Below are 20,302 nucleotides of genomic sequence, written 5' to 3' on the forward strand. Positions count from 1 at the left end.
TGCTAAAAGGCAGGGTCTCAATAGGAAAGCAAACAAACTGAAAGGACTCTGTTACATGAAGACACCAAGGAGAGTGCAAGTATTACTAGAAGAAAAAAAAAAGCACAGAATTGTAACCAACCCCTTGTGCAAAAACTCCTCAAAATGTTGTAAGCAGGTATAAGCACTTCAGTCTTGTTATTCAACAAGGTAGTCTAGTCACTCTCCTCTGCACTTAGTCTTTTTTACTTTATGTAACTAGAATTGTACGTACCTCTTGTTTGGTCTGGTATTGTTCTAGCTCAGCCTTGCTGTCTCCAATAATGAGAGACTCTTGCTGTCCAATGAGTCGATTTTCAGTCTGTCTAAGCAAATCACATATTTCCTGCAGCTTCTCTTTGCATTCCTGCTGCCGTTCAGCCACATCCTATATTAGAGCCAAATACAATTGAACGATAAAACAAAAACTTCCCCACTATAAGAACTAACAGACACTCTAAGAGGAATTAACCTTTGAACACCAATATTGCAAAGCAATCTTTTTAAAAGTATGCTGTAAACATGATAGCAGTGGTACAAAGAGCAAGATGAACATATAGAAGTTATGGATAAACCTCAAATATGTTGTAAGTAAGAGAGACCATGTTTGATGGAATTGCCCAATAGAAGTCTGGCCATGCACATATGTGAAAGATGAAATCTCCAAACGGCAGGAGTGAAAATCCAGTCTCTTAACCGCTTGAAACCTGTGATAAACACTATTAATTCTGCAAAAAGGATATCAAAACAGAGGTTAGTTGTGATTGTGAGTTAGCTCTTGTTGGTATGCATAATATGTTACCTGAATAGAAAATGCTGACTTCTTAAGCAGTAGAAAAGAACAAAACATGCAAGAACATTACTGTTACTACATCCTATAAAAGTATCTATGTTTCTCCTCTATTTTACATTTCTTTGGCAAAGTACGATGGAAACAAACTTTCTTAGAATGGTAAAATAATGCAAAGCCCTCAGAACATTGAAACACCTCTCATTATGCATAACTGGGGGATGAGGTGGCAACTCTGAAATTTCACTGTGCTTCTGTGACAGAAGAGGAGATGTAGTTACACAGCAGCATCTATCAGCCTTCTTTGACTATGAAGCTGGCCTGTTTGCCAGCTGCAGAGGTAACTGTACCAACTTGACCCATGGCGCTTCTCAATGCCCGTGCCTAGAATTACACATCTGATTTAATCATATTTCTGTCTCTCTAGCCTGTCTCAGTCAAAATGAGCTATGGTAGCAAAGATTTAAACAAATCTGGTACTCGCCTATAAAGACCTAAAAAAAAGATCACACAAGCAGATGACATGGCAAATCGAAGGAAAAGAAAATTGTCAGCAAGACAGAAGTGATAAGCAGTGGTGGAATAGTAAACTTGTTCATCAATATAGCTGCAGCCAGAAGAGGACATGAGTTCACTGCTTTATTTAAACAATATTTAAAAGAACTGATTATAATGCCTGAAACTGTACCTGTCCATAATCTAATATGCTGTTTCCGTGACCTGTGATTGTACCAATGAAAGACAAAAATGACAATTCGCCAAACTTTACAGGATCATAGAATATCCTGAGTTGGAAGGGACCCACAAGGATCATCGAGTCCAGCTCCTGGCTCCTCACAGGAACACCCAAAAATCAAACCCAATGTATGAGAGCATTGTTCAAATGCTTCTTGAACTCCGGCAGGTTCAGTGCAGCAACCACTGCCCTGGTCACCATGTTCCAGTGCCTGACCAGTGAAGAACCTTTTCCTCACACCCAGCCTGACCCTCCCCTGTCCCAGCTCCATGCCGTTCCCTCGGGTCCTGTCGCTGTCCCCAGAGAGCAGAGCTCAGCGCCTGCCCCTCCGCTCCCCTCGTGAGGGAGCTGCAGGCTGCCATGAGGCCTCCCCTCAGCCTGCTCTGCTCTGGGCTGAACAAACCAAGGGACTTGAGCTTCTCCTCATATGTCTTCCTTTCTAGACCCTTCACCATCTTTGTCTTTTGGATACTCTCTAAGGGTTTTATATGCTTCTTATATTGTGGACCCCAAAATAGCACACAGTACTGGAGGTGATGCCTCACCAGATCAATGCCATCTTTGCAGAATTATGAATGTATCTGCAGTGAAACCAAGAAGATAAGAATACACTTAATAGTGCATGCTGGTATTAAAATTCCTCATCCCTATACAGAAACACTCAGCACACATTAACACAGAAAGGCAAACCTTCTGATCACCCAGCTCTTGTGCTGCCTGTAACTCAGTCTCTAAACTTTTCACTTGAGATGTTATTGCTTCCTGTACTTCCTGAAAAGATTTCTGGGTGGCATTTAAGAGTCTCAGAAGCTGTTTGCTCTGATTAGGAGAAAGATCTTGGGCGTGTTCAGAAATGAAGAACTGAACATCAAACGCAGTGGACTCCAGTTGCATTTTTGTACAGCCAAGCTCTGCAGCAGTGTTCTGTAAACAAAAGACAAGGAAATGGCTAGCAAGGAGGACAAATTCAGTACAAATAAAACATAAATACCACTATCTTCTGTACTTAGCCCTTGTTCCAAAATGCTTTTGAGAGACATTGTAGCCACAGTTAATAAAAATGCGTAAGGATCATTCTGACACATTCCATTAAGGGTTTCTGAATTTGTGTATGGTTTGCCTCTGGTACAGTCCATGTGCAAGTAATAAATAAGATGATCTTGAAAATCTCTGTTTCTTTGTTTTCTCATGGATGTCTGTGAACATGCTGACGTTCAACACTGAATAATTTATGGCGAGCATGCGCTGACTGAAATGGCAGCTTTGGTTTAAGTTTTCTAGATTCTATATCTGAAGACCTAGAGATGGTAAAATATTTCCTTCAAAGTGTTCCCATTCTTAACTCCACAATGAGAAGCCCTATTTCCAGCAGCACGGCAAATTCTGCCCACAGTTACATCCTGTTCAGCCCCTACGACAATATAACACATACTGGAACACTATTAAAGCACAGTAAAATAATGCCATTTTTAACATTCATACACACCAAGGTAATACATACATATAGTAAAATACTGTATGAACACCACTAAAAACTTGATCTGATTTGTTTTTCATAACTCACTTCAATAAAGTGGGAAATGAAAAGGCTTTTTATCTTTCCCCATCTTCTCTTCTCACATGTAATTGATTTGGAAGGTAGCTAAACTTCAGTATAGAATCCAGATCTTTTTTAAAAGATTTAATTGTAATAATTAAAATATCTATAACATAAACTACATTTTCAAAAAAGGGTGACATTTATTACAACAAATATAAGGAGAACCAATAGCCTTCTCACTAAGCCAAACTCTATTAAAAAATTTAAGGAGAAAAACCAAATCAACAATACTTTATTAATGGATCATTGAGTAATTGTATTCTTAAGTAATGAGCTCCAAATGTCTGATTAAGCAATAGAGGTTAATGAGCAGCTATACAAAAACTAGCGAAAAGTTCATAATAAGCAGTAACATTTGCCAGAAGCACCAACATCTGCTATAAAGAATACTTACTTTAAGCAGTTGTAAACTTTGCTTCATATCTTCTATGTCATTAGTATTCACTGTGAAGTCATTCACGATTTTACTGTGTTCTGTGATCCAGTCTGAAAATCTCTGGAGTTTGCTTAAAAGTTGCTGGTGTGATTCTGCAAGCTTAGACTAGAAAGGGAAATTGTATATTTATTTATGCCCCCAGAGTCCGGTCATATTTTCTATCATGTTAAACGGAATCAGATGTACTTTATGTTCAGATAAAACAAAACCCTTATTTTTTAGCTGAATTACCTTAAGAAAAGCAAGACAAAATATACAGATGTACAGTGATAAAAACATACCATTTCCGAGTCAATAGCACAGACTATTTGTTTTGCTCGTTTTGAAGATGTATCACAGACCACCAGAAATGCTTCCTGCAAATAGTCATAGCTTATCTTTAGCTCTTTAAGTTTCTCTTTGGGAACATCCTTGTGATTAAACTTTAAAAACTCTTCTGTCAACTTTGTGTCCTTTTTTAGGATAATTGCAAAGGTAGCCAATCCGGATTCAAATGACTACAAAGAGAATATATATAAAATGTATTAAGCTACTATGCAAGAAAGAAATTTAAATCTGATTTATTTTAATTATATTTGAAATCTCACTTTTTTTTTCCCCTCGTCTGAGGTCTTTTTCTAGCTCCCATCACTGAAGTGCTAGCATAAAGAACACTTTACTGACCTCTAGTTGTTCTAATTGTTCTTTTAGTATTTCCAGGTTGCTACTAATAGGTTTCTGGTTATCTAGGTGGCTTTTCATTTCTTGAAGCACCATCAAATGTTCTCTCATTTTCTCTGTTAACTTGAAACATTTCTGTACTCCATCGACCTAAAAATGGGTTTTAATAATAAGAAAAGGTTTTCCAAATTGGCAGACTGAAAATAAGCAATAAAAATCCTTCTTTTAATTTGTTTTAAATGTATTTATTTAATTTTGCAACCATTTTTCCAGTTTAATTATTCTCTCCAGCAATTAGGAAGATTCATGCAATTCCTTTAACACAGGAAACAGCACACACAAGCTGCTGATACTTACCATGCTAGTGAGGTTGTCATCCAGGACTGCTTCTTTGCTTTTGTAAGCAGGTTCAGTAATGCTTTTGGAAAGGCTGTCTGTCTTCTCATACTCCTGGTCACTTTTCCAAGCAACAGCTATGTCATCTGCCAATGTTTTCTCTTTAGGAATTTCATATCCAAACTCTGGTTGTTCTGTGGAGAAAAGAGTACAAAGCCCATCTACTTTGCCTTTACCTTCATGTCCTGTGGTGATGCCAGCAACCTGTGAGCTCGTAAGCAAACCACTTATCAGCTCCTCTAATTTGCTTGTACATTCATCTCCAGATGACATTTGAAAAATCTCCGTAATTTCAGAAGTCCTAAGTTTTGCAACAGGACCTTTCACCTCTTGGTCTATTTCACTCTTCATTTCATTTGGATCATCCATCTTTTGCTTACAGGATTCCTGCTTCAGGATATCACGAAGAAGATCAGGACTCCTGCAATCAGGCCAGAGCAAGGAAAGAGCATCGCTGTCCTTTGGCTCTGTGCATGGTGCAGTAACCATTAATGCTGTTCTAGCAGTACTGCTTGTTTGACTAAGATTTGACTCACAAGACATGCTGCTTCCAGGCTGGGTGCTTCTAACCATTGCAAGTAAATTTTGCATCAGAGTTTTGGTATCAGAGTAACTTAGGGGTTCACCCTCTTCCTTGCAGTAAATATGTCCCACCTTCAATTTCCTTTGTAATATATTCTTTAAGTCTTCCATTAGTGTGTCAGACATTTCTGGTGACTGTGAAAAGCCCTTCTTTACTTGAAAATCTTTGCAAGGTCCTATTTCCGTTTGTAATGATTCCATGGACATTTGTTTTTTGAAACCATTTTCAAAGGAAGAAGTCTCATTGGCCAGGAATTCTTCTCCCTTTGTGTTTTTCAGTCCTTCATATTCTTTCTGGTCACCATTATTCGAGTCAGCCCCTATGCTGCTCAGAACTGCAGAAGAAGCACCAGTGGTATGTGCATGATTCCCAGAAGGTAGCACAATCCCATCCCCTGATTCTTTGGCGTCCTCAGTACTTCCTAAAGCACCTGCTTTTGTAAGGGTAAGTTCATTATCACTGCTGCTCCTGTTTTCTGAAATGTCTTTATGAATACTGTCAATACTTTGACAGACAACTGTCTCTCCAATGTCAGGCAAAATCTCACCAATATTTCCTTTTTCTTTACTTGAAAGAGGAGTTCCTCTACCACCTTTAGTTGCTGATGCATCAAATATTTCCCCAAGACTTTCCATATGTATGGGACTTTTACTTAGCTCCGTAATATCACATTCCTTTATAATATTTACTCTATCTTTATTTTCTGCACGAATTTCAAAACCTTTTCCTATTTGATCATGCTTCCTATTGGTAATTGGATCTACCCGGTCATGAAGTGAGCTATCATCACTTGGATAAGGCACATCTGTGAGGAATTTACTGTCCTTTTGGGATGAACTTGCCTTTAGTTGTTCCATACCAGCCATGTCATTTAATATCTTTTTCTCTGCAAATACTGCTTCTTTTTGTCTTTGTCCACGACTTGAGTGTAATATTGGCACAGTATTATTGTTTTTGTTCATGCTATCAGTAAAGCATTCTGAGAGAAGCATATTCGTCTGAGTACTTTCATCATCACCATTAGGTTGCTTTCTAATTAGGAATGGTGTTACATTAACGTCAGATGTCATAGTATCATCAAGAATCTGTGTTCTATTGCTTTCTTCACTCTTACAGGACATCCATTTAGTGTCAAAGGTATTTTCAGACTGAATATGCTCTGTAGTATCTTGTGACATGTGTTTACTTTCAACACAAATCCCATATTCGTTTTCTGTTTTCTGTTGTCTTTCTTCTTCGCTTGTACATGTAACACTGGCATACCTTTCCTCATAAACATCCGATGAAGTTTCACAGTTTCCCAAGGACAGTCTTCTATTTCCATGGTTAGACTGGAATTGCAAACTGTACCCTGTCTGGTGGCCTAAAGAATAGCAAAAGTCATCAATATTCTGATTATTTTTGTCACTATTTTGTACGTCTCCTACAGAAATTAACAGCTGCTCATCTTTGTTTTTACACTGATGGTGTGAGTAAAAAGTATCCATTTCTTCATCACTGTCAGAATCAGTATCAGAGTCATCGTAACTATCATAATCAATACAGTCATAATCATAATCTTCCTCCTCCTGTGTTCCTTCAGATTCATCCTCACTGGAGGTGCTTTCTGCTTTCATTTCATCTTCTTCATTTCTGTCTCGCTGTACTTTTGTTTCATACAAATTCAATAAAGAAGTGAGGCATCCCTCCTTTCTTCCTTCACTCTCCGGAGTAACTGGTAATTTTTGCTTCTCTCCAAAGCCCCCTGTTCTTTCCCTTTCCTCCACAGGGACTGTTTCCAACGTTTCAGCACTTGCAGAAGCTGTATTTATGCTGTCAGGTAGACCTATCAGATTTACATCCCTTAAGTAATGGACACTCTCTCCAGCACTAGTTGGAAGTTCTTGAAAAGAGCTGTTCTCTTCTCTCAGAGCTATTAGACCACCCCCCTCCTCTGTTCCTAATGGAACATTCTCTGGCTCTGGTGTATCAACATCCCCTAACTGCAAGGTATCAAAATCATCATCACCTTGAGGGGTGTCATAGGACTCATCATCATCAATTTGTGGAGAACCATAGACATCACTGTCATCATCATCAACCTGAGGAGTTTCATAGGCATCGTCGTCGTCATCATCAAACAGCGAGCTGTCCTCTTCAGAGGCTACCTCACCATATTCATGCTCCAAGTGGTTACTTTCAAACTGTGGGATGCTATCACTTCCTTCTAGTGATGAGTCAGAACTACTGTCACCCAGTAATAACCTGTCAAATTGCAGATCGCTTTCTTCTACTGCTAGACTTTGTGCTGTGCTGTTACTGTCCCCCACAGAAGGTCCATCGTGTGCAACAGTATTGCTTTCCAACAAAGGCGTCCACTGTATGTCTCTACCATCTTCTAGACAAAGCTTACGTGGCGAATCAGTACAACCCTCCAGAGACAGCCTGCCATGTCTGTAAGGATAGTCCTCTACGGATGCCCTGTTATGCACATCAGTGTAGCCCTGTAGAGGTTGCTCACTGTATCTATTATCATCAAACTGTAGCGTGTGACCACATCGACTACCTGATTCTTCTCGAAGTCTATATTCATTATCTGCACTGGCTGATGAACCAAAACTTCTCTGAAAGTCGTCTTTCTTTCCATTGTCCAGTACCATTCCATAACTGTCAGTTTCTAGTATGTGAGGCTCATATTCCATGCACCTTTCCATGTCTCTCCAGATTTTATCATCTGACAAGTCATTCACACTCGAGGACTTTTGTAAGGTTTTATCATTAATGTTTTCCTTACACAGACTGTCTGCCAAAAGAATATCCTCCTTCCCTGTTTCTGAAATAAGATTTGGATTTGAGTCATTTAGAAGAAATCCTTCAATGTTTCCTGAATTTGCTTTCTGATCATTATGCTTACACAGCTCTACTTGCGTCCACTCAGAATCCTCCAGAAGACCTTTGAGCACATTTCTGTCTGTGGAATTTTGAGTGCTACTTTCTACATTTCTAAGTTCTGGAGGTTTAGTTAACAACATCTCCTGTGCATATTCTGATTGCTCAGTACCACTAGTATTGCAAACACCTGATCTACACACATAGAGATCTTTTCCCTGTAAACATTTATCATTCCCTAAATCATCAAACTGAATTAACTTTCTGTCATTAGAAGTGCTTTCAACACCTGAAAGATCACCTTGAACATTGCCTGCAACATTACTAAAATGGACATTGTCAGCTGACTTTTGATTAATTCCTATTGGGCTTATGTATTTGTTGCTAAACTCATTTTCATCAATATTGTACATAGAACTACCCCCTTCCAGCAACATACTGATGGCTTCTTGCAGTTGTCCGTCATACAACAGAAGTCTTCTTCCAGTGTTTGCATCCATATAACTATTTACCATCAGATAAGATATGAATAACTTCTTAGCTTGATCTGTATTACGACATACAGGGTCTTGTGTTCCAGAATCTTCGTGTTCCTCCTCACAGTCATGAAATACAGATGGCAAGAGCTCATATGTTGATAACCATTTTGCAGCATTTTTACAAGGGGATTCTAACTCTTCTACACTGGGCATTTTATCTGGTAAAATCACACTGTTCAGAACAGACACAGTATTGATGTCTATTAACCCTGATTGTGCAGCCTGATCTAGACCGAGTACTTCACAAGTTTCTGGAATGTAAAGTGCAGCTATTTTCTGCCTATCATTTAGTATTTTGAATGCCAGCTCATTTGTTATCATCTCTTGGTGCAAAGAAGTTGATATTGGGAATATTTCACCCGTGTGAGGCCATATTAGTCCAACAAAGCCTCTCTGTGCTTCTAATACCAGCAGTGCACTGGTAGATGATATTAAATTGCACTGTACAGCTTCATCAACAGTCAAGCGTTGGCCTGAATTTGGACAAAGGATTCCACCAGCCTGAACCTGATGCGTGAGGATCCCACAAGCGGTGTCCTGATCTATCATCCCTTGTCTCGTGGCCTCTTCCACAGTCAATCGCTTCCCTGAGTCAGGGTCAATTATACCTCCAGACATCATCTGAGCCCCCAGTAGCCTGAACATTGTTTCCCGGTCGATGAGTCCTTCGTGGGCTGCCCTCAAAATAGTTATCTTCCTTCCACATTTGAATGTGATTCTACCTTTTTCTTGTGGTTTCACAGGTAGGAGTCTTAACCCTGTTTCTTCATGTATTATGCTTCTATGAACCATCTGTTCAAGGGAAATCTTTTCAGCACAGTTAGGGTCTATGAGATCTTTACAAGTGTCTTTTTCCAGAAGCTTTGCATATAATGTTGGAGAAATCAGGTTTCTCTGGAAAGCACTCTGCAAAGTCAGGTGCTCTCCAGTAGATGGCAAAATCAAGTGCCCACTTGAAAGCTGATTCTCAAGAATCTTAATAGCTAAAGGTTCTGAAATTAGACCTTGTTCTAAAGCTGACACAACTGGAAGGTTTGATAATGATGATTCTGAAATAAGTTTCTTTGCATTATTTAATTCCTGCAGCTGCAACAGAGTCTGCTCATCAATTAAGGCACGAGCTTTAGCTTCTTCCAAATCATAACATACTCCTAATTCTGGAGAAATGATTCCAGTGAGGATCAGCTGATTTTCGAGCAATCTAACTCCAGTGTCATAGTCAATAAAACCTTTTAGAACAGACTGAAAAACTGAAAGGACTTCTCCAGTTGTTTGGTCAATGATACCAGCAATGACATTATTCACCTAAAAAGGAATATAAAAGAACAGCTATCACTATTTTTAGACAAATCTTAATTTTTTTTTAATTTTTTTTTTGCTTTTGAATTCATGATAAGCATAAAAATGTGTACTTACCAGGACTGGATGAATGCTGTGAATGTTAGCAGCTCAAACGCGCAAGTGATCTATGTCAGTCATTGAACAGCACACGATGTGATAAAAGGTTTAAAATCAACATGCATCTGTGAATTGAAAACCTATGCTTTGCATACATAAATAGGGTTAGTGAAAGACAATAGAAGAGATGATTGCAGAGTGAGCAAACAGAACATGTACCTGAAAGGCAAATTGTCATGCTCTAAATGTCTGTGAAAGGTTAGAATATTCAGAAACAGTATGTGATTCAAAACAACCATGCTATTCATGTTTACAGCATACAGCACTTCTGTATATACGCTCAACAATATGGAATCAGATATTCTAGCACCAAATACTGCATTTAGTTTGCATGGAAAGTATGAAGTCAGTTTGGCAACATTATTACACTAATTACACAGACGCTGCCCGTAAATGTATATGAGAATACTCATTTGCAACATTTTTTTGAGAATCCCATATTTATGATTGAGATCCATTAACACATATATTCGTAGATCCATTAACAAATGTATTTGCAGTGTCTCACAGTTATTAACATTATGCAGTCCCTTATTTATGTCCAGATAAATTTTAAGAAAAACTGAAAGTAGATCCCTTCTGGGACACTTCTGAGTGATATATTGGAAAGATTAACATGTTATTTTATGGTGTCCTTTTTGCAGCACACACACAGACTTATATAGCAGTCAGAGAATGGCTTTTAAGAGAAGAGTTAAGAGATGAATGATTTGTTTATCTTTCTTCATGCAAGGCACACGTTATTAAGACTCTTCACAAAAAAAAAAACCCTGATGAGCAGAATATTCATATGCGCAGATAAGGTAACACACAGTATTTTATACCAAATACACAAAACCATCAGTCAGTTAAATCTCAAGTTCCTTTACACACAGGCAGTTAATTACAGCTTCATCTTTTGCTCATCATGTATGGTTCCACAACCATGCAGTAACACTCAAGAAAGCTTGAAATGTGAGTTTCCATCTTGTTACCTTTTCTTCCATCTTTTCATCATCCAAATACTGTGCTTCCTGCAGCTGCTTCAAAGCTTCATTGGATAACAAGCTGTAGCTCTCCTGGAGGGATCTGACTTGTTTTTCCATTTCATTCCTCTCTTCATCTGTCATTCTATTAAAACAGAAACAAAAAAGGGGAAAGGAGATCTCTTGATAACTTGTGACAGAATCACAGAATGGTTGAGATTGGAAGGGATCTCTGGAGACCATCTAGTCCAACCTGCCTCCTCAAGCAGGGTCCCCTAGAGCACAGTAATCAGGCTGAACAGGCCCAGGTCCCTCAGTTTTTCCTCATACAAGAGATGTTCCACTCCCTTAATCATTTTAATAGCCTTTCACTGGACTTGCTCCAGGGGCTCCATATTTCTCTTGTACCAGGGAGCCCAGAACCAGGCACAGTACTCCAGGTGAAGCCTCACTAAGGCTGAGCAGAAGGGGAGGATCACCTCCCTCGACCTGCTGACAATGTTCTTCCTAATGCAGTACAGGATGCCATTGGCCTTAGCTGCAAGGAGTGATCTCGTTACCTTTTAAAAAAAAGGGGGGGAGGAGGAGTAGATTGATAAAAGTAGTCTGAAAAAATATAGTTTAATTATGAGGATGTTCAAGATAGCTACGGTCTGCTTATAGCTACTCAGGAAAAGAGTTTAAAATCATCTACAATTTACTTTAAATGCCTTTGCTAAGGCATTTACCACTTGCATGTGCCTTTGTCTACTTATTACAATGAAGACATGAATTATCCCAGCAATTTAGCAGCATCTTAAACAATATGATTTTAGATGCAAATGAAACAAACTTGTGATATATAGTATGTAGTACTGATTTGTTAATTATTTTGACTTCAAATGAAAATTACAATCTAACATTTTTAAGCTGACCAGAGGGGCATAAATGTAATCAAATTCTTGAAATAAATAAAACCAAATCAAGCTTTTACCAGAATGGGAAGTCAAAATTATAAAACAAACAAGCAAACAACAACAACAAAAAACACATGTATTTCTACATATAGCACAATTGAAACTGTCACATGAGAATTTGGTTTCTTTTCAAGCAATCAGTATGTACTGATTATAGTAATTTACATTATTTGAAAAATAAAAGCATAGAAATGACATACTTGTCACTGTGCTTAGCTAAAAATGCTTGAGTAGTCTGCAGAGCTTCAGCTATTTGTTCTTTCTTGGTTGATATTTCATCAAGGGAAATCTGAAAAATAAACAACCTATGTTTAAGACTTCACTATGCATATGCATAAAAAGAGAAATAACGTAATATTTCAACGTGCAACAAAACTCAATAGCGTAGGAACTTGAAATTTTCATTAAAAATAGGGGCTATTCTTAGAACTAAGTTGTATCATATACATATGGATAAGTCATTACACTAAGCCTCTTGGTAAAATAACCTGTTGGAGTTGGAAGACTGTTCAGTGAGACAAACAGAATTTATTTTAAAATGTTATTGTTTGAAATTTAATCACTTAAAACCACTTAGTATTTGGTACAGTTTAAAGCAAATTTACAAAGATATGCATACAATCGTCACGATCAAGAAGTTGCACACCACCATAAGAAAGAGTAATTTAAAAAAAACAACACAACCATAGCAGAAGGCCACAGACTTTCATGAAATTCAATGACAGAGACAAATGTAATATTACTTGGGAAAAATGAATTATTGAAATATTAAAAAATATGAAATATTTATTAATACTCTCCTCCGTCATTTCTGTGTCATCCCCACTCAAGTACTAGTTCTGGCAGAGGAACTTGCAAGAATTTAATCTTTTAAGTTTTCTGAGAAACTGCCTGCAGTTCTTCAGACAAAAGCACTACCTTTGATTTTGGTTAAGCAAAGAGAAAGGAAGTACTGAGGGGTGTCCAGTAAGTTCAGTGCAGGTGTAAGTGAATGCTAGTAAGGCGCTTGGGTCCTGTTTTCACATGGGTTGGGACATAACTGATCTTCAACATAGCCTCCCTTTGCATTCAGTACCACTGACCCACAATGCCACTATTCATGCTGCTTGAACAAAAACACAGACAGAAAGCACAGTATGCATAATATGAGATTATATGAGCAGGATGAGGTAGCAGGTGGGGTCACTGGCTCCCCTTCCTTTCCTTGGGGCACTGGCATCATGGCAGCTCCTGCTTGCGCTGTGCCACTACTGGCAGCAGCTTCCCCACCCACTTCATGGCTACACCCCATAGCCCCCAGGCATCTGTGCAAAATGTATTTCAGCTAACACTAGCTATCAAAACAAAACATAAAAAGATCAAAAATTAGTTATCAAGTTTTTACAAAACTTGTCTAGGCACCTGTACTAGGAGTGGAGACAAAACCAGGCACCTTTGGAAGGTGCCTTCTACCTCACAGGCCGTAATGGAAATGCCCTCAGGAAATGGCTGCCACCCACAGGTAGGAGGAAGCCCAGGCTGCTAACTCATAGGTTATTTTCTGAGGGCTAAAGCTCAAGGAAGCTAAAGCTAAAGCTAAAGGAAGATGCCACCTGTAGTCACCGTGGCAGACTGAGATGCTCTAAGTTGCTGGACACTGGCCCAATGCTGACAAGTGGTTTTCATCAAAGCCATCAAAAGTATAAAAAGACCAGAATTGAATGTTTTCTGTCGCTAACAGAACAAGCACTGATGCCTCAAACAGGTCTGCACTTTGGTAGAAGAGTGAGCAAAGCCTGTATGAACAAGCAGCACACTGGGACTGGTGGCAGGTGGGGACTGCAGAGCTGCCATCCTGCCTGATGGCAAGCTTGACTCCTGTACACGCTGCCCCTCTAACTGGCACCAGTGCCCATGACCAAAATAAAAACACAGAACAGGCAGCTTAAAAGACGGGCCAAAATCACGTTTGCATGACTACATATCCAGCCTACATCCGAGGGATGCGTAAAAGACAGTGCTTCATTTCTCTGCTGTGAAGTGGGCAGGTGGGCCTTCACTTGTGGAAATCCTTTTAGGTGTCACTAAGCTATTTTGTGTGACAAACCTGGCAGGGGAGCTGCTAGAAATGTCGTGAAACTTCACAGATGTAAATGCACGGTCAGAATAACAACTGTGCACAACAACAGATCTACCAAATACAAAGAAAGCATGACAGGCCCCTCCAGCAGCCTGTGGACTACTAGCGTGGTAGCAAAAAGGGCCCAGCTGACACCCTCTGTATTTCCTAAGGCAGCAGATTCGAAGAGGAGTGTGCATCTGTTCAAAGACTTTCAACTACCATCTCATAAGCCAACCCATAAGAAGACCCCTCAAGATAACTTTTTAATAGCAAATAAAAACAAACCTGGCCCACAGGCCCCTCCTGCCAACTTTCTCCCTCCTGGTGCTAGGGTAGAAGTCACCAGGCTCATTCACTGAACCATGTCAGGACCAGGCAGCAGACCTACAAAGTGCCATCTTGCCAGGACACACTGTCCCTCTACAATGGCTGGATTATGGTATGCAGGGTATAGTTTCTCTAAATTGAGATTTTGTACTGTCAGAATATAACACACTCCAGGAGTGTGAAAGGCAGCTTGCAGTTGTTCCTGAGTAACGTGTTTGTGTGAACATTTATCCAATCCTCCACTCACAACAAAATGTGAAATTACATCCTTAGTAAATTGTGGATGGTGATTTGGAGAAAAAAACATTTATGGAATATTTTATCATTTTAATCAATACAAAAAACTAAAAAGGGGAAGTGCTATTTTACCAAAAGACATCTATGTACCTGCTGCTTAGGCAAATCTGTCTTTTCAGCCTTTTCTCCTCCTTCTTTGCTGAGTGTCTTGCTGAGGTTTGACACCCATTTCAGCAAATCCCCAGCTTTCTCAACATGTTCCTTCTTTTCTTCTTCCATTGACTTCTGACGAGCACCACAGATTGTAAAAAACATGTAAATGTAAATTGTTGGAATATTTAATATTCACATCCATAGAAACACAATTCTACCACAATGGCAGTATCACATAACCGTAAAGCTATTTCTTTTTATTTATCACCACATGCATTATTGCAACACTTTGACGTAAGAACAAAAATGCCACATAATTATACACATTAAGAGAATAATTCCTCAAAAGATATGTAATTATGATTATGGTGCTTAATCATACACATGTACATTCATTATAAAATGATTGATATTAAAAAAATAATATATAGCTTCCCAGCCACTACTTAGCAGATAAAATCTGAAAAACATTTGCATATAAACTATCTTTGAATTGCTGCCTTTGCATTACCCTCAGGTATGGATATCTAAAGCTAACACAGGATACTGGTATTTTATAATCTATGAACATGGATTACTAAATTACAGTTAGGAAGAATACATTGCTTCTATGTCTACAGAAACAAGGACAATAAAAGTAAAATGCTGACACATTTCATATTTTTCTGCATGGAAAAATACATATACATTTTAATAGTAACATGACCTGTTAGTAGTTTGAAATGTAATAGTACTTAGAAAACACATCTAAGCACTTCCATGTAAAAATGAAGTGCTTCCGCAAATAAAATGAAGACCTTGAAGAAGTAAAAATGAAGACATTCTATTTCAATGGTATTTTTATTAATTGGATATGTAATAGTAATTCATTTCCCTATTAAAGTTTTGAAAAAAATTATCAAAAAAGTTACCTGAAGTGTGAAAAAAACTGGATATGCAATTTTGTGATATGAGTAGCCTTTTAAAATTAATTAAATACTATCACGGAAAAAGCTACTTATGCATTAAGTGCCTACTGGACTGCAGATTTAGCCCTTGTATAGTACTTTTTAACCTTTGTACAATAAATTATAGTTGCAAAGTGATTTTTAATATTAAATGAAGTGCGTTGTATGAAATACTGCACTGTCTTCATTCACAAAATGGGCAATCTCTTTCAGTTTTTAATATAAAAATCTGATTCTCATCTCACCTAAATATACGTATTTCGCACTAATGTTAACTCCACCAACCTCGGTATAACTTCTGTTTTGTAACACCTACATGTACGTTATGTCAGATATGGCCTTCAGGTGAACACTGAACACAGTCTGCATTTTGAAATTATGAATTTACCTAAGTTTACCTAAAATTTTAAACTTTATGAAAAGTAATAGCTAATTACAGGTTACTGGTTTATACTAATTAGTGGTTTATACTAATTAGTTTTAAAGCAACTCATGACTACACTAGACAATACCATCTGTGACTTTTCATAAAAGTAATCATAGATCTTTTCCTTGACTTGAATTGACTTTAAATCAGGCCCCAAACGAGCACTAATATCTTATTCCATTACGAAGCATAATATAGACTAGAAATTCCCGTTTTCATGGGTTGAGCAGCTTCTAATAATCGTAGTCCAGTGTGGCAATCAAAAACAGCTCTCTCTAAAGCTTCTTTGTAGGTTAACTTCTTCTTTGTTTTGGGGCATGTTATAACTTTAACATACATTTTTTCATCTTTCATCTTCGTAGCTGTGACAGCATCAATAACACCACTCTTAATTGCATCTTCCATTGTTAATCTGGAGTGAGATTTTGGATCTATCAACCCACCAGTCAGGTACTGATACTCCAGGCAGCGCATACCCATTTCCTTGTCTAGGGCATTTACACTCATAGCTTCAACAGCTGACATAACTGTATTCCTTACAGGGTGAATGATCCCAGTAAAGATTAGTTCACATTGCTGAATTTGCTTGGCACAACCATCATCAATTAACTCCCTTTGCAAAGCTTCTGAAACACTGTACTTTTTCCCAGTAAATGGATCAATTATGCCTCCTGTACTAACCTGAGCTTCAAGACACCGGAGAGCAGTAACTCTATCTACCAGGTTTTTGCGCGAGGCTTTTAAAACTGGAATTCTTTCATTGGTTTCAGAAAGCCAAAATCCTGCAATAGGACTCTTTAAATCTTTATTTGGTTGTGAACCGGTAAGTAAAATATCTCCAAACTCATTAATTGTGATTAAACCCTCCTTATATTTATTGACTACTGCTCTGTCAATTCTACCCTGATTTAAGGTCTCCTCGATATTAAACTGTACACCAGTTTTAAGATCTGTAAGCAAAAGAAAAGAATTCCCATCTGAGTCAAAACACGTAGACTCCTTCCAATCAAATTCCTGTTTTGAAAGCTCAAGATATGTAGCTTTATCAACACATTTTTTCTGATAAGCCTCATAAGAAGACATTTCAGCTCCTGTTTTGATGTCTACTACAGAAATTTTATGACTTTTCTCTGCAGATGGGCTGCTTATTTTCCTTTCACCAACTGGAAGCAGAAAACATTTACTGCTTACACTGAATAAAGACATTTTCAGCAAATCACAGTAGTACATAGCTTTCCTGTTATTTGGATTGTGAAAGCATTTTGCATTACTAGAGGGCTCATGTAAAAATTTTAAAACTGTGTTACTAAGCAAGCCAAGCTGCACTGCAGTTTCCGGAGGTACACGAACACCTCTTATAGGATCAATGACCCCCCCACTTGCAATTTGAGCTTCAAGGATATTTTTACCTTTTTGTCTTTCTACAAGTCGAGCTTCCATAGCCTGATACACAGATAGCACTTTACCAGAACAGCAATAACCCAAAACAGCTTTCTCTGCCTCATGCAGTCTACTCCTGAATTCATTATCTGCCAGCTCCCTAACAACTGAATCATCAACAGAGAATTTCTGACCTGTTGTAGGATCAATGATGAAACCAGTAGCTGCTTGGGCCTCTAAAAATGCTAATGCCAATGCTTTCCCTATGATTCTTTTCTTTACCGCTAAAGCAAAAGAGAGTATTTCTTTGCTGGATTCAAGGTACAGCCCAGCTATAGCTGTAGGTTTAGTTAAGAATTTTTCAAGACTTTTCTGAACCTCATTAATAGTCTTCTGCCCAGAACGGAGCTCCTCAATTGTAACGCTGTCTAAAAGTTTAACTTCAGCCAACTGTCTGGCAGTCACATCATGTCGGAGACCTTGAAATTTAATATCATCATATTCCTCTGTAAAATACTCCAACTGAGTATCATCAGCAGTTCTCAAAATCTCTTCCCCTAAGAAAGAATTCATCTTTGCAAAGTCTTCTCTCCTAAACCCTTCAGATGTTTTGTATCCCTCAAACATTCTGTCTTCGTTACCAAAAGTCTTGTCATTTTCTTGTTTTAATGTTGTAACTTCAACATGCATGTCATACTGCTTGTTCTTCACTATCTGTAAATAGGAATTTTGCACAGTGAGAAACAGATCTGCAGAACTATGCTGTACATAATTCACTCCTAAATCCACCACCAGAGCAACAAAAGGGAGAACTTGAGGATGTTGGAAAGGGGAGCTGCTATTAGCATTGGACAGCACAGAAATATAGGTAGCTAGAGTTTTAAAATGGATTCACTGTTTCAAATATTTATTCAACAACCAGAATAGGAGTAGACTAAGCAACACTTGTTGTTACTATGTGAACTTACCACTGTTAATCAAAGCTCATTTTGACCAGTAATGATAGAACGGTGTATGGGAATTCCTATTTCCAACAAGGCATGAAAAATAAAGTGTTTCATATATATTAACAAGCCTGCCGCAAAGATTTAATGAAAAGCTTGTGTAATGTGAAAATGAAGGGGTACCCTTCACCAAGGTAAGAACATAAGAAACATGAAAGAGAATACAGAATACTGTAAAGCATAACTAAAAAAAAAAATGAAATAGAATAGTAAAAAACAGTATTAGGAAGGCAAACCCTCACAAAATGTAGTGTATACCTCCAAGGGGTGCAGTTTTACTAATCCTAATTCATGTTTCATGTCTTCTCCAGGCCTAATAGTTTGTCTGGAACTGTGTAGGTTCCTGTTTCTTAATTTGTCTCTTTCAGATGTTCCACTGATTTCACTTGCTTTATCAAAAGTTATCTGGAACTGCGTACTTGTTTGAGAAACAAACTCTGTAAAAGATTGTGGGTTTCCATCTTCTAGTGATTGGTTTATTCTCGACATCTGGAACTGCACCTCCTTTGGTATCGTATCATCAGCACTCACGTACAGTGTATTTTCTTCTATTTGACCAGTCGTAAAGCCTGACCTCTCCTGTTTCTGCCTGAACAAAGGTGAATGAGGTTTTGCATGTGGAAGAAGTTGTTCAAATTCTCTAGCTGAGGTGTCATTCAAGTAATTCCCTCTTCTCTCACAGCTCAAGTTAAATCCACAATCTTTGAATTTATTATTTTGCTGAACTTCATTCTGAAACAAAAGAAATCTGTGTTCACTCTCCTTGACCTGCAAGTCCATTTTTTGTTTCAAGCCCTCAACCAAACGCTTCTGCACTTCCAACTCTTCCTCAAGTTTCCTGCACTTCTGGTGATAGTCCATTTCAGCATGCTTCCCTTGCTGCAGTTGCTCATGACATTTTTTAAGCCTTTCTTGCAGATCTTCAATCTGTATTTTGTACAACATGATGTTTTCCTCAGCCATATGCTTTTCCTGCTGAAGAGCAACGCACTCTAGTTTTATGCCAGAAATGTCCTTTTCTGTGTTGCTATGAGATTCCAGTAATTTTTCCACCTTTTTCCTAAATTCCTCTGCAGAGTGTTTAAACTTGATTGATTCTTCCTGAAACAGAATCATTTTCTTGCGTGCCATTTGTTCATCCAGAGTCTTCTGGTGGAGTTCATCCTGTATTTTTTTTAATTTACTACTTAGTTCTTGTATATGAACTTCCTGTAGTTGTATTTTCTGTTCACTCACTTTCTTTTCTGTAGTTAGAGCACACACTTGGGCATTTAGATTTTTAATCTCCAGGTCAATGGTTAGGGTGGAAGCACTTTGTTTATCACATTTTTGTTTATATTCACTAGCTAAATCTTTTGTTTTTGCTAGATCATCTTCTAGACTTTTGATTTTACATAGGAATTCTTGCTCCATTATTGTTTGCTTGTGCAATTGTTCATTTGTTGTACGCAGCTGCTCTTTGAAACCATCTGCTAGGGTTTTTAATGCTTCATTTTTCCTCTGAATACTTTGTTTTTCCAAAGTCATCTTCTCTGATTCAGATTGAATTTGCTTCATTAGTAGTTTTGTTTCAGTGTTCCATTTATTAAGGTCCTCTATCTTTCGTTTCAATGTTTCTGACACCTGATTACTTTTGGCTAATTCATTCTTCAGCATCTGGATCTCCTGATGATACTCCTTTTCTACTTTTGTTTTTTGAAGCAATTCTTCCTGTATTTTCT

At 38.1% G+C, this 20,302-nt stretch overlaps 2 protein-coding genes across 2 annotated transcripts in view; both read right to left on the bottom strand.

The window, feature by feature from the left end:
• The window catches only part of LOC121067794 (dystonin-like), a 301,338-nt gene that overhangs the window by 101,467 nt on the left and 179,569 nt on the right, over window positions 1-20,302 (bottom strand). Inside the window, 9 exon segments of the mRNA XM_040552644.1 lie at window positions 254-406; window positions 2,235-2,468; window positions 3,539-3,685; window positions 3,862-4,077; window positions 4,244-4,390; window positions 4,598-9,931; window positions 11,059-11,194; window positions 12,206-12,294; window positions 14,821-14,955. Of these exon segments, the coding sequence (XP_040408578.1) occupies window positions 254-406; window positions 2,235-2,468; window positions 3,539-3,685; window positions 3,862-4,077; window positions 4,244-4,390; window positions 4,598-9,931; window positions 11,059-11,194; window positions 12,206-12,294; window positions 14,821-14,955 (6,591 nt within the window).
• On the bottom strand, window positions 15,059-18,822 carry LOC121067795 (plectin-like). Its single transcript, XM_040552645.1, has one exon. It carries the CDS (start codon window positions 18,265-18,267, stop codon window positions 16,378-16,380), a length of 1,890 nt encoding a protein of 629 aa, XP_040408579.1. The 5' UTR covers window positions 18,268-18,822; the 3' UTR covers window positions 15,059-16,377.

The sequence above is a fragment of the Cygnus olor genome, chromosome 3 (assembly GCF_009769625.2).
Source record: "Cygnus olor isolate bCygOlo1 chromosome 3, bCygOlo1.pri.v2, whole genome shotgun sequence".
Lineage (NCBI taxonomy): Eukaryota > Metazoa > Chordata > Aves > Anseriformes > Anatidae > Cygnus > Cygnus olor.